At 37.0% G+C, this 13,331-nt stretch overlaps 1 protein-coding gene and 1 pseudogene across 50 annotated transcripts in view; one reads left to right on the top strand and one right to left on the bottom strand.

The window, feature by feature from the left end:
* RIMS1 (regulating synaptic membrane exocytosis 1) overlaps positions 1–13,331 on the bottom strand; it is a 510,553-nt gene that overhangs the window by 84,123 nt on the left and 413,099 nt on the right. For 40 of the 50 annotated variants that reach the window (XM_010371424.2, XM_030929222.1, XM_010371432.2 and 37 more), the window contains one exon: positions 11,123–11,289. The exons of the other annotated variants lie outside the window; for them this stretch is intronic. In XM_010371424.2, the coding sequence (XP_010369726.2) occupies positions 11,123–11,289 (167 nt within the window). The remainder of the gene's footprint in view (positions 1–11,122; positions 11,290–13,331) is intronic. 50 annotated transcript variants of the gene reach the window in all.
* Positions 7,338–8,169, top strand: LOC104668842 (annotated as a pseudogene).

Genomic DNA, 13,331 nt, shown 5'->3' with positions numbered 1-13,331 from the left:
GAAGGTCATAAATGAAATGACAGAGATGAAAACCATGACACGAGAAATACGCGACAAATCCACAAGCTTCAGTAACCGACTCGATCAACTGGAAGAAAGAGTATCAGCGATTGAGGATCAAATGAATGAAATGAAGCGAGAAGAGAAACCAAAAGAAAAAACAAGAAAAAGAAATGAACAAAGCCTGCAAGAAGTATGGGATTATGTAAAAAGACCAAATCTACGTCTGATTGGGGTGCCTGAAAGTGAGGGGGAAAATGGAACCAAGTTGGAAAACACTCTTCAGGATATCATCCAGGAGAACTTCCCCAACCTAGTAGGGCAGGCCAACATTCAAATTCAGGAAATACAGAGAACGCCACAAAGATACTCCTCGAGAAGAGCAACTCCAAGACACATAATTGCCAGATTCACCAAAGCTGAAATGAAGGAAAAAATCTTAAGGGCAGCCAGAGAGAAAGGTCAGGTTACCCACAAAGGGAAGCCCATCAGACTAACAGCAGACCTCTCGGCAGAAACTGTACAACCCAGAAGAGAGTGGGGGCCAATATTCAACGTTCTTAAAGAAAAGAATTTTAAACCCAGAATTTCATATCCAGCCAAACTAAGTTTCAGCAGTGAAGGAGAAATAAAATCCTTTACAGATAAGCAAATGCTTAGAGATTTTGTCACCACCAGGCCTGCCTTACAAGAGACCCTGAAGGAAGCCCTAAACATGGAAAGGAACAACCGGTACCAGCCATTGCAAAAACATGCCAAAATGTAAAGACCATCGAGGCTAGGAAGAAACTGCATCAACTAACGAGCAAAATAACCAGTTAATATCATAATGGCAGGAACAAGTTCACACATAACAATATTAACCTTAAATGTTAATGGACTAAATGCTCCAATTAAAAGACACAGACTGGCAAACTGGATAAAGAGTCAAGACCCATCAGTCTGCTATATTCAGGAGACCCATCTCACATGCAGAGACATACATAGGCTCAAAATAAAGGGATGGAGGAAGATCTACCAAGCAAATGGAGAACAAAAGAAAGCAGGGGTTGCAATCCTAGTCTCTGATAAAATAGACTTTAAACCATCAAAGATCAAAAGAGACAAAGAAGGCCATTACATAATGGTAAAGGGATCAATTCAACAGGAAGAGCTAACTATTCTAAATATATATGCACCCAATACAGGAGCACCCAAATTCATAAAGCAAGTCCTTAGAGACTTACAAAGAGACTTAGACTCCCATACAATAATAATGGGAGACTTCAACACTCCACTGTCAACATTAGACAGATCAACGAGACAGAAAGTTAACAAGGATATCCAGGAATTGAACTCATCTCTGCACCAAGCAGACCTAATAGACATCTATAGAACTCTCCACCCCAAATCAACAGAATATACATTCTTCTCAGCACCACATAGCACTTATTCCAAAATTGACCACATAATTGGAAGTAAAGCACTCCTCAGCAAATGTAAAAGAACAGAAATTATAACAAACTGTCTCTCAGACCACAGTGCAATCAAACTAGAACTCAGGACTAAGAAACTCAATCAAAACCGCTCAACTACATGGAAACTGAACAACCTGCTCCTGAATGACTACTGGGTACATAATGAAATGAAGGCAGAAATAAAGATGTTCTTTGAAACCAATGAGAACAAAGATACAACATACCAGAATCTCTGGGACACATTTAAAGCAGTGTGTAGAGGGAAATTTATAGCACTAAATGCCCACAAGAGAAAGCTGGAAAGATCTAAAATTGACACTCTAACATCACAATTAAAAGAACTGGAGAAGCAAGAGCAAACACATTCAAAAGCTAGCAGAAGGCAAGAAATAACTAAGATCAGAGCAGAACTGAAGGAGATAGAGACACAAAACACCCTCCAAAAAATCAATGAATCCAGGAGTTGGTTTTTTGAAAAGATCAACAAAATTGACAGGCTGCTAGCAAGACTAATAAAGAAGAAAAGAGAGAAGAATCAAATAGACGCAATACAAAATGATAAAGGGGATATCACCAGGGACCCCACAGAAATACAAACTACCATCAGAGAATACAATAAACACCTATACGCAAATCAACTAGAAAATCTAGAAGAAATGGATAATTTCCTGGACACTTACACTCTTCCAAGACTAAACCAGGAAGAAGTTGAATCCTTGAATAGACCAATAGCAGGCTCTGAAATTGAGGCAATAATTAATAGCCTACTAACCAAAAAACGTCCAGGACCAGATGGATTCACAGCTGAATTCTACCAGAGCTACAAAGAGGAGCTGGTACCATTCCTTCTGAAACTATTCCAATCAATTGAAAAAGAGGGAATCCTCCCTAACTCATTTCATGAGGCCAACATCATCCTGATACCAAAGCCTGGCAGACACACAACGAAAAAAGAAAATTTTAGACCAATATCCCTGATGAACATCAATGCAAAAATCCTCAATAAAATACTGGCAAACCGGATTCAGCAGCACATCAAAAAGCTTATCCACCATGATCAAGTGGGCTTCATCCCTGGGATGCAAGGCTGGTTCAACATTCGCAAATCAATATACGTAATCCAGCATATAAACAGAACCAAAGACAAGAACCACATGATTATCTCAATAGATGCAGAAAAGACTTTTGACAAAATTCAACAGCCCTTCATGCTAAAAACGCTCAATAAATTCGGTATTGATGGAACGTACCTCAAAATAATAAGAGCTATTTATGACAAACCCACAGCCAATATCATACTGAATGGGCAAAAACTGGAAAAATTCCCTTTGAAAACTGTCACAAGACAGGGATGCCCTCTCTCACCACTCCTATTCAACATAGTGTTGGAAGTTCTGGCTAGGGCAATCAGGCAAGAGAAAGAAATCAAGGGTCTCCAGTTAGGAAAAGAAGAAGTCAAATTGTCCCTGTTTGCAGATGACATGATTGTATATTTAGAAAACCCCATTGTCTCAGCCCAAAATCTCCTTAAGCTGATAAGCAACTTCAGCAAAGTCTCAGGATACAAAATCAATGTGCAAAAATCACAAGCATTCTTATACACCAGTAACAGACAAACAGAGAGCCAAATCATGAATGAACTTCCATTCACAATTGCTTCAAAGAGAATAAAATACCTAGGAATCCAACTTACAAGGGATGTAAAGGACCTCTTCAAGGAGAACTACGAACCACTGCTCAGTGAAATAAAAGAGGACACTAACAAATGGAAGAACATACCATGCTCATGGATAGGAAGAATCAATATCGTGAAAATGGCCATACGGCCCAAGGTTATTTATAGATTCAATGCCATCCCCATCAAGCTACCAATGAGTTTCTTCACAGAACTGGAAAAAACGGCTTTAAAGTTCATATGGAACCAAAAAAGAGCCCGCATTGCCAAGACAATCCTAAGTCAAAAGAACAAAGCTGGAGGCATCACGCTACCTGACTTCAAACTATACTACAAGGCCACAGTAACCAAAACAGCATGGTACTGTTACCAAAACAGAGATATAGACCAATGGAACAGAACAGAGTCCTCAGAAATAATACCACACATCTACAGCCATCTGATCTTTGACAAACCTAGAGAAACAAGAAATGAGGAAAGGACTTCCTATTTAATAAATGGTGCTGGGAAAATCGGCTAGCCATAAGTAGAAAGCTGAAACTGGATCCTTTCCTTACTCCTTATACGAAAATTAATTCAAGATGGATTAGAGACTTAAATGTTAGACCTAATACCATAAAATCCCTAGAAGAAAATCTAGGTAGTACCATTCAGGACATAGGCATGGGCAAGGACTTCATGTCTAAAACACCAAAAGCAATGGCAGCAAAAGCCAAAATTGACAAATGGGATCTGATTAAACTAAAGAGCTTCTGCACAGCAAAAGAAACTACCATCAGAGTGAACAGGCAACCTACAGAATGGGAGAAAATTTTTGCAATCTACTCATCTGACAAAGGGCTAATATCCAGAATCTACAAAGAACTCAAACAAATTTACAAGAAAAAAACAAACAACCCCATCAAAAAGTGACCAAAGGATATGAACAGACATTTCTCAAAAGAAGACATTCATACAGCCAACAGACACGTGAAAAAATGCTCATCATCACTGGCCATCAGAGAAATGCAAATCAAAACCACAATGAGATACCATCTCACACCAGTTAGAATGGCAATCATTATAAAGTCAGGCAACAACAGGTGCTGGAGAGGATGTGGAGAAATAGGAACACTTTTACACTGTTGGTGGGATTGTAAACTAGTTCAACCATTATGGAAAACAGTATGGCGATTCCTCAAGGATCTAGAACTAGATGTACCATATGACCCAGGCATCCCACTACTGGGTATATACCCAAAGGATTATAAATCATGCTGCTATAAAGACACATGCACACGTATGTTTATTGCTGCACTATTCACAAGAGCAAAGACTTGGAATCAACCCAAATGTCCATCAGTGACAGACTGGATTAAGAAAATGTGGCACATATACACCATGGAATATTATGCAGCCATAAAAAAGGATGAGTTTGCGTCCTTTGTAGTGACATGGATGCAGCTGGAAACCATCATTCTTAGCAAACTATCACAAGAAGAGAAAACCAAACACCGCATGTTCTCACTCATAGGTGGGAACTGAACAATGAGATCACTTGGACTCGGGAAGGGGAACATCACACACCGGGTCCTATCATGGGGAGAGGGGAGGGGGGAGGGATTGCATTGGGAGTTATACCTCATATAAATGATGAATTGATGGGTGCTGACGAGTTGATGGGTGCAGCACACCAACATGGCACAAGTATACATATGTAACAAACCTGCATGTTATGCACATGTACCCTAGAACTTAAAGTATAATAATAAAAAAAAGGAAGAATAAGAATAAAACAGGCAAATTTGCACTACTATGGTATGTATTATTAGTTATATCAATAAGCTGTATGAATTATGACAGAGTGGTTTTAGTACAGGAATAGACATTAGATACACCAAAGAAATCAAGGCTAGAAACAGACTTAGTGTTTGTAAAGTCTTGACAAAGGACAGAGCAGCATTTAGATCAGTGAAAGACTGGGCCTAAAATACAAAGTGACTGATTTGGAAAGGTAAAATGAGATTCAGATACAATGGTAATATTTGATTTTTTAAGCTTGGCGGTAGTTACCTAAGCCTTTATTATTATTCATACATTTTGTGTATCTTAAATATTGCATTACGAATTACAAAAAAAGTTCAGGTTAAATGGAGGAGAGTCTTTTTGAGCTGGGCTAGCAGCTTCTCAATTCTGGCTCTACCACTTACTGGTCATGTGAACTCAACAGGCTGCTTTACCTTTATCTGTGAAATGAGATTACTAGCAATTACATGACAAGGCTCTTCAGCAGTAACGATACTGCATATAAGTCACCTATCAGAATACCTGGTCTACTTATAAAGGATACTTAATAAATAACAATATTCTTTTACATTAAAATGTAATAATATAGATGCTATGGAAAAACTTATGAAAGTGACACATCAAGTAGATATTTGGGAAGCACTGATTTGGAGTACTAAAGGATATTGTATATATTCCAAATATATTAATTGTTTTAGAAATATGAATACTTGCCCAAAGAGAGGGTATTTAATGTTGATAACCAGAGTTCATGCCTGGGGACCATTAAAACAATTAGTTACCAATTGACATAACATTGCTAGGCTCATAATAAGCATTTGGTTTTCTAATATCAAACATAAACATATAAACACACATTTATAGCACATGAGGTCTTCCTCAAGGGCAACTTATTTGATCTTTTTTTTTTTTGACATGTTGTAATTACTACAAAGACCAGTTATATTAACGATGTTCAATGCCGTATTAGCTATCCAATGGCAAAATGATTAGCTTAAGAAGACTTCAATATGTTACAAAAATAATCTAATTTAGTCTAAGAAAGAAAATAAAGCTACAGGAAATTAGATTTCTACAAATAATGAGATGTTGCACAATGTGCTTTTAAAACACCATAAACAATATATAGTTATTTTCTCTAAGGTAACAGTCTCTAAGATCTAATTGTGCAGGGTCATATCTACAAATATAACCCCATCTTGATATTATTGGTTTGTATTAAATTTTGAAAACTTTATTATAACTGACCATTGTCATTGTCTTTATACAGTAAAATTCACCTTACGTGTCACTGAACTTCCCAGAATTTGATTAAACATATGTTAGTAAATCTATAATAAACTCAGAGTATAAAGGTAAAAACAAAGCATTCTGCAGCTGTCTCAAACTGTACCAGTGATGCTTACTTCAAACTGCAGCCTTAAATGGTTTGGAAGGAAGAACCTAACCAGGAAAAGTTACCTGTCCCAAAAGTTATGTATTTGGCTATTATCAAGACTTTTGGGTTACATGTATTCATAGCTCAAGCAGTATTTTGATTATGGTATGAATATAACAATGCCACTATGAATATAACAATGCCCATTTATATATATGGCACAGTGATTGATTCAGTCATATGATATGTTAGTAAGTATAATAAAGTAATTTATTAATATATTTGCCATATAGCTAGAGTCTTTTTAAAGGGTACATGTCACATTCTTTCTGTCTAGCTTTAATCTATTTACAGGAAAGAGTAGTGGGAATGTCTCAACCTTGAACTATCAAAATGTTATGAAACGAAACACTAGAAAAAAAACTAAAATAGATTTTTTCTCATATATTTAGTATTTTTCACTGTGTTCAGATTCATCTTTCCTTGTCATCTAATTTCCAAAATATTTTCTTCTCTTTTTTAGTATTTTCGTAGATCTCAATAAACTTTGTTTTTCCATAGTACAACAGACAGGCAGGCAAAACTAAGTGTGGATAGCTAAAATAAAAGAAATAAAATAATAATAATAATCCCTGTTGTTCACTCTTGATTACATCTGATGTTAGTAGGCATAATAATTAGTGAGCATATAAAATAAAAGTTTCATTGATTTTAGCTATTAAAATAGCAAGCAATTTTGTAGTTAAGTACTTTTCATATGCTATCACAAAAATCCAAGGATTACTTTTGAATTTTATCCTGTCTTCCCTTACTGAATTGAAGAAATATTGTGAAATAGGGGGCATTTGAAATTATTTTCTATAACTTTTCAAACATAACTGTAATATCAAGATTGATATTCCAGAAGATATTAACTTCTATATTTGCTATCACAACTTAAAATATCAAATAATTTAACCTACATTGTTTTAAAATCCTCAAATAAATAGAATAATATTCCTTTCAGTATATGCTTACTGATTATTATGCCTACAGACATAAAATGCCAAATTTTACTAAATGTATAGTTGTGGACCCTGCAAAGCCCCAAGGCCAAGGGGAACTTCTGGGCAGTTGACATAAGCCTGATCCCAGCAGAGTGGCTATGGTGGCAGAACACAGCCCTATGTAGGTGCTGGCAGAAATGGGGTGCACGCGGAGCCTTCACCAAGGACCTGGGGCCCTACTTGCTGCAAGGTGCGCCCAGTCCCTTGTTGCCACCTAGCGAGGGCTTCAGCATCAAGTCCCTGCTAGGGGACTCTGGGGAGGAGGCACCCTGGTCGGGTCTAGTGCCATAGAGCAGCCCAGCTCCTTCAGGCACGGGGAGCAGTGGGGAGGAGGTGGTGTCCATCCCACCCCTGCCCTCTTCTGAGAGGCCTCTGTGGCCCCTCTGCCCCCTTCCCAGCCCCATAAGAATGGAGGGGGAGGCTTCCCAGCAGGGAGCCATGGGGCCCTCGACCTTCTCCACAGAGCCTATGGCCTGGTCTCTCCACTTACTGCAGGACACCTCAGTTCCTGGGTGGCTGTCCATTGGAGGACACAGGGCCTCCCTCTAGGGGCAGCTGCTCACCTCCTACTTGCCTATCTATACTCCCAATGTGGTAATGCCCTTGGCACCATCACCCACCTACTGCCCCCAGTGTCCAGTATCAACTGGCCCTGCCTACTGGGGGGTGGCCTCTGAAACCTGAGGACCCCCAGGACTGCTCTGGGATCTAGATGTCCTCTTCCAGGAGGTGCCACCCAACAAAAGCATCTATGACATTTGGGTCAGTCACCCTTGGGACCTGGTGGCTCCTGCCCCAGGCTGGTTGCTCTCTTGGTGCAGCCCATGAGGCTCCTAAGGCAGGGGCTCCTCCTCTCTCCACCTCCCACCCCAGCTTGTTGATAGGGAGCCAAGGCCAGGAGGGTGTCTGTGACCACAGCAGACTCAAACCACCAGGCAGCAGTCTTGCTGAGCGTCCACAGTATTTACTGGACTACCCCACGCATGGTTGTGGCCCAGCTGGGCATGACCCTGATCCCGGTCAGTCATGCCTCTGTTTCCCCTACACCAGAGGCAAGGCTGGAGGAGCAGGGCTGAGTCCGGAATACCCCTTTCATGTCTCCTCTTCTCAGTCCACCACCCATCCATCACCAGGTGTCATCTCCCCTCCCGTGCTCCAGGCTGGGGGAGGGAGAGCCTAATGGTAGATCCAGCCTGAAGTCCTGCCCTCTGTCATCTGTCTGGGAAGGAGGTAGCACCTTTTTTGGGAAAAAGGTTAGGGAGTAGACTGGACCCTACATGGTCTTGGTGGGGGGAAGATAACAGGAATTGACGTCTTTTTTTGTTTGTTTGTCTTTTAAAAAAGATAATAAAGTCCTTATACATGATAGGAACTAAAAACTTTGCTGCTTATTATTACAACTTATATGTAAATATATTCTATCATAATTCATTAGCTTTGTTCATCTTTTAACCATGAACCTGAGTAAACAGAACTATAAAAATTATGCAGCTGTTAGTTGCTAAAAAATAAATAAGAAACAGTAATATATTAAGAAAAATTATTCCTCATAGTGTTACCTATAAGGGCAGGGAACATTTACATCTGAAGAGCCTGCAAGGCTTGTTCACAGGATTTTGATGCTTTTATGCTGATGTCATTTTATTCTTTATCATTTCAAACTATCCTCTCTCAGGTTTTTACCACGGGATTGACAACGGAAGCAAAATAACTCCGTGTGTGTGTGTTTGTGTGTGTGTGTGTGTGTACTGCTGCATGTGTGCCTACGAGAATATGTAGACAGAAGAAAGCATATGAAGGGATAATTAGTCTACGAATGTCAGAAGACGTGTCACATATTATTTTTTCTCTCTATTCTTCCTAATTATTCTAAGATCAAATATGTACCGCATATGACAAATCACTGACATACAGTATGAGATTACAAGAAAAGTAGCTCTTCATGTTAGCTTAAGGTTAAATTTGTTTAACTATTAGCTGTAGTGCTTAAATTTACATAATCCACTTACATAAAATAAACTCTCAGTTTATATGGGTTTTAAACTACAAAGAAGGGAAAGGAAGCTGAAAACCAAAAAGTCCTTAGAGAAAACAGATTTATCACTAAGAAGTTTCTTTGTATTCTTTTCAGGTCCACCCCTCTTCCCACCATCTCCACTAAATATGAAAATTCATATGAAGCAATGAAGGAAAAAAAATCCTCTATCTTTTGCTTCTTGTCATGATATAGTTACAGTCCATGCTGATTTGCTGAGTTGCCGTGTTCCCCACAAAGTAACACCGGTTCCAATACACTACTAACATGTAGATTCCCCCATTTTCCTTGTATAAAATCAGTCTCTTGACATTGTTTCCCTATTCTTTCTAAAAGAAATCACATAGCCAAATTTTATAGGAAGATAAATTTCTGAAGAATTCTACTTCTGAAATTTTAGGAGAGTGAAAATGAACTCACAAGTTATTCTATGCAATTGCTTAGTAATACAAAATTCTATTCACTAGTAATAATTTAAAGCATAGGGCTCAAGGTACTTGGCTCTACAGTGAATATAAACAAAAATTACTTAAAAAGGTAAAAAATTACTTTTTTTAAAGGTAAAAAAAAGTCCTTGGTTAGGTCCTATTTATTACATTCTTTGGTAATTCAATAGTTTTTAAAACATTCTATCTTATTAAGAATTTAATAAAAAGGAATCTACAAGAATACTTCTTACCCCTTGATCTTAAACAGCTTAATATGGCTACGTTCTTGAGCTCTTATAATTCTTCTTTAAACTTTAAAGAACTGTACATTCTTTCAGAATCAAATGCTGAGAACACCAAAAGTAAAGATAAAACATTTTCTACTAATATCTTTATCAGTTGAAATTGCTCATGTTAGATTATCAGAGTATGAAATTGTTAAATAACAGCAGGATGATTACTTTTAATTTGCTTCAACAAACAAGAGAGAATCTTCAAAATACAATTCATTATACATCACCAAAATGTGCACTAACATCAGAGTTTCAGAGTACTGGAAGTGTTTGTTCCTATTTTTAACACTTATATTTATTGGACCTCTCATCAACCCCACAATTCCTTCAATTGTAATAAATATTTAGGTTACACAACTATAACTATATGAAACTTTGACTTCTGAAAACTAGTAAAGAACTAATATGAAATATGCTTTGTCCATAATCAATCTGCTTTAGTTTAGATAGTACTTGGATGTCTGGGGTCTTTTCCCTTTCGGCAGGGTATTTGTCTTTGAAGGACACAAAAGCACTACTGGTGACTTAAACAAAATTGATGCAAATACCTTACAATTCATGTAACATAACTAGGGATGTATATTTTGTTACCACATCCACTACAACCCCACATACACCCATATACACACACACATCCATGTTGATTTATTTGTATAGCTGTTATACTATAATGACATTGTTGAGTAACTGCAACAAAGACTGTCCTGCAAAGCCTGAAATATTTACTATCTGTCCCTTTACAGAATACACTTTCTGATGTTGGACTAAAGGAAGAGAATTTAATCATATTAGAGGAAACTACTACAAATGTGACTCAGAGTGATCTCTAAAATTACGACTAGGGTTATAAGCTGTATCTGATAGTAGTCGATACTAAACATTCTGTTGGCAATACTACATAGTAGTCGATCAATACTTAACCCACTGTGACCTAAACTGTATTATAAAAAAATATTCAGGAAGCTAGTTGTATTTTTATACCACAGATAAAGATCCAGCTTATATAAACAGTATTGCCAACTCACCTGATTCTACCCCTGGGGCGCTCAGATTGCTCTGACATAAAGCTTGTGCTGCTGAGGCGTGAGGCACTGCTGGTTCGGGAAATGGCGGAAACATCACTGACATCACTATCTGATGATTTGGCAGAGACGTTATCACAGCTTCTGTACTGATCTTTATGTATGTTATACTAAAGATTAAAAACAAGAAAGTGTGAGCTCCATCATTAGACCATGGAAAAGACATAGATGGTGAGATGAATGACTACTTAGCCCACACCAAATAAAGGTGTGCCTTCATAAAAGTAGGTGTAGAATCTAAAATAATCCAAATGCTAATATATGATTTCCAATATAAAAACATTATCCTTTGAGTGGTAAGAGATGGCTTAGGAAGACTGAAATATAAATTAAACACAATCATTAAATGCTTGATTAGAAAATTCATTAAATTATTTGTATATACTTAGAACCTCAAAAGTGTATATTCATTGTTTTCTAGTACATGTGCTTCTCTTTTTTGTTTTCATTTTCATTCTTGTCCATTTTATTCACCTTCTACTCTAGTCAAAGCACAGGCTGAGCATTCCTAATCAAAAAATTCAAAATCTGAAGTGCTCCAAAATCTTTTTGAGCACCGACATGATGTGCAAAAGAAATGTTCACTGGAACATTTTGGATTTTCAGATTAGGATGCTCAACTGGAAAATATACAATGTATATGGTAAAAATATACCAAAATATGAAAAAAAAATCCAAAATATCAAACACCTCTGGTCCCATGCATTTTGAGTAAGGGATACTTGACCTGTATAGACTGGTTCCATCTGTATATACTTTTTGATACTTTCTGAAACTAGTCAATTTAGTTAAATACTTGGTAAGACATTATAGTGTTTAACATTTCTTAAAAATATATAACTTTTCAAAAACAAGGGCTGATACAAACTGAGTAAAGAGGTAGTGACTTGTCTTTACCTTTCTACTATGGCTTCATTAGATGGTTTCAGATTTAACCTAACTTAGTATCAAAATTAGAATACTGGATCCCTATTAAATTTCATTGTACGTTATATCTTATATTCAAAGATGTCTTTAAATTTGTCTCTCATATTCATTGCCTAAAATTTTAGGAATCAAGTAAAAGATTAAAATACGCAAAGCTGTCAAAGCAGTTAATCTACTCTTATTTCTACTTCACTGTCTTATTGTGATGAATCACACAGTGAATAGCTTATGTATTACATATTATTTTTATACATGTTATAATTGTAATAAATAGGTAACACAACTATAAATAACTGAAAGATACCTAAAATGTAAGTAGTTCTCTTAGATGCTGAAAGGTAAGATACTATAACTTCTTCTGTAAAACAAAATAACATATGGGTGTTTGTTTCTTCGCAAGCAATTAATTTTAGATTTATAAGAAATAAAGTATGAAAATATCAAATGTCTATTAAATCTGTAGAAAAAGTCATCTATCCTTTGTGATGTTCCATGTCAGAGGAATTTTAATGAATTTGAACTATCTTGCCAAAACATAGTAAATTAACTGATGCTACAACCTGGATCTATATGTACTAAAAAGAAGATTAGACAATAACACTTAAAAAATTATCCTAGATAAAGGTCTCATGTTTATTCAATAATTTCTTATATGAGAGTAGTTTAGGATTGAAACATTTAAATGTGAGTTTTGTTTTTGTTTTTGGAGACACATTCTCCATCTGTTGCCCAGGGTGGAGTGCAGTGACGTGATCTTGGCTCACTCCAACTTCTGCCTCCTAGATTCAAGCAATTCTCCTGACTCAGCCTCCCAAGCAGTTGGGACTACAGGCGCAGGCTGCCACACCTGGCTAGTTTTTTGTATTTTAGTAGAGATGGGGTTTTACCGTGTTACCCAGGCTGATCTTAAACTCCTGAGCTCAGGCAATCCACCCGCCTTGGCCTCCCTAAATGTGAGTTTCATTTCTTTGCCTCTCATGTGTATGTGTTGGTAAAAGAATTTCATATCAGACATGAAAATAATTCCCAATATATAGGATATATATACAATTATTTTTCCCAAGGATTTTTCGTAACTGTGTGATTTATCTCTCAAGGTCATATGCCAAATTAGAATTTAAAGGAAATTCATATATGTTATTGTATCTAAACTGAGCTATATTTATATGATTTCATGTTTGATCTAAAATTAATGTGATTTAAGATAATGTATTGAAAGCAATGT

Source organism: Rhinopithecus roxellana, chromosome 4 (assembly GCF_007565055.1).
Source record: "Rhinopithecus roxellana isolate Shanxi Qingling chromosome 4, ASM756505v1, whole genome shotgun sequence".
In the NCBI taxonomy this organism is placed as follows: domain Eukaryota; kingdom Metazoa; phylum Chordata; class Mammalia; order Primates; family Cercopithecidae; genus Rhinopithecus; species Rhinopithecus roxellana.
This window is presented reverse-complemented; position numbering and strand designations above follow the sequence as displayed.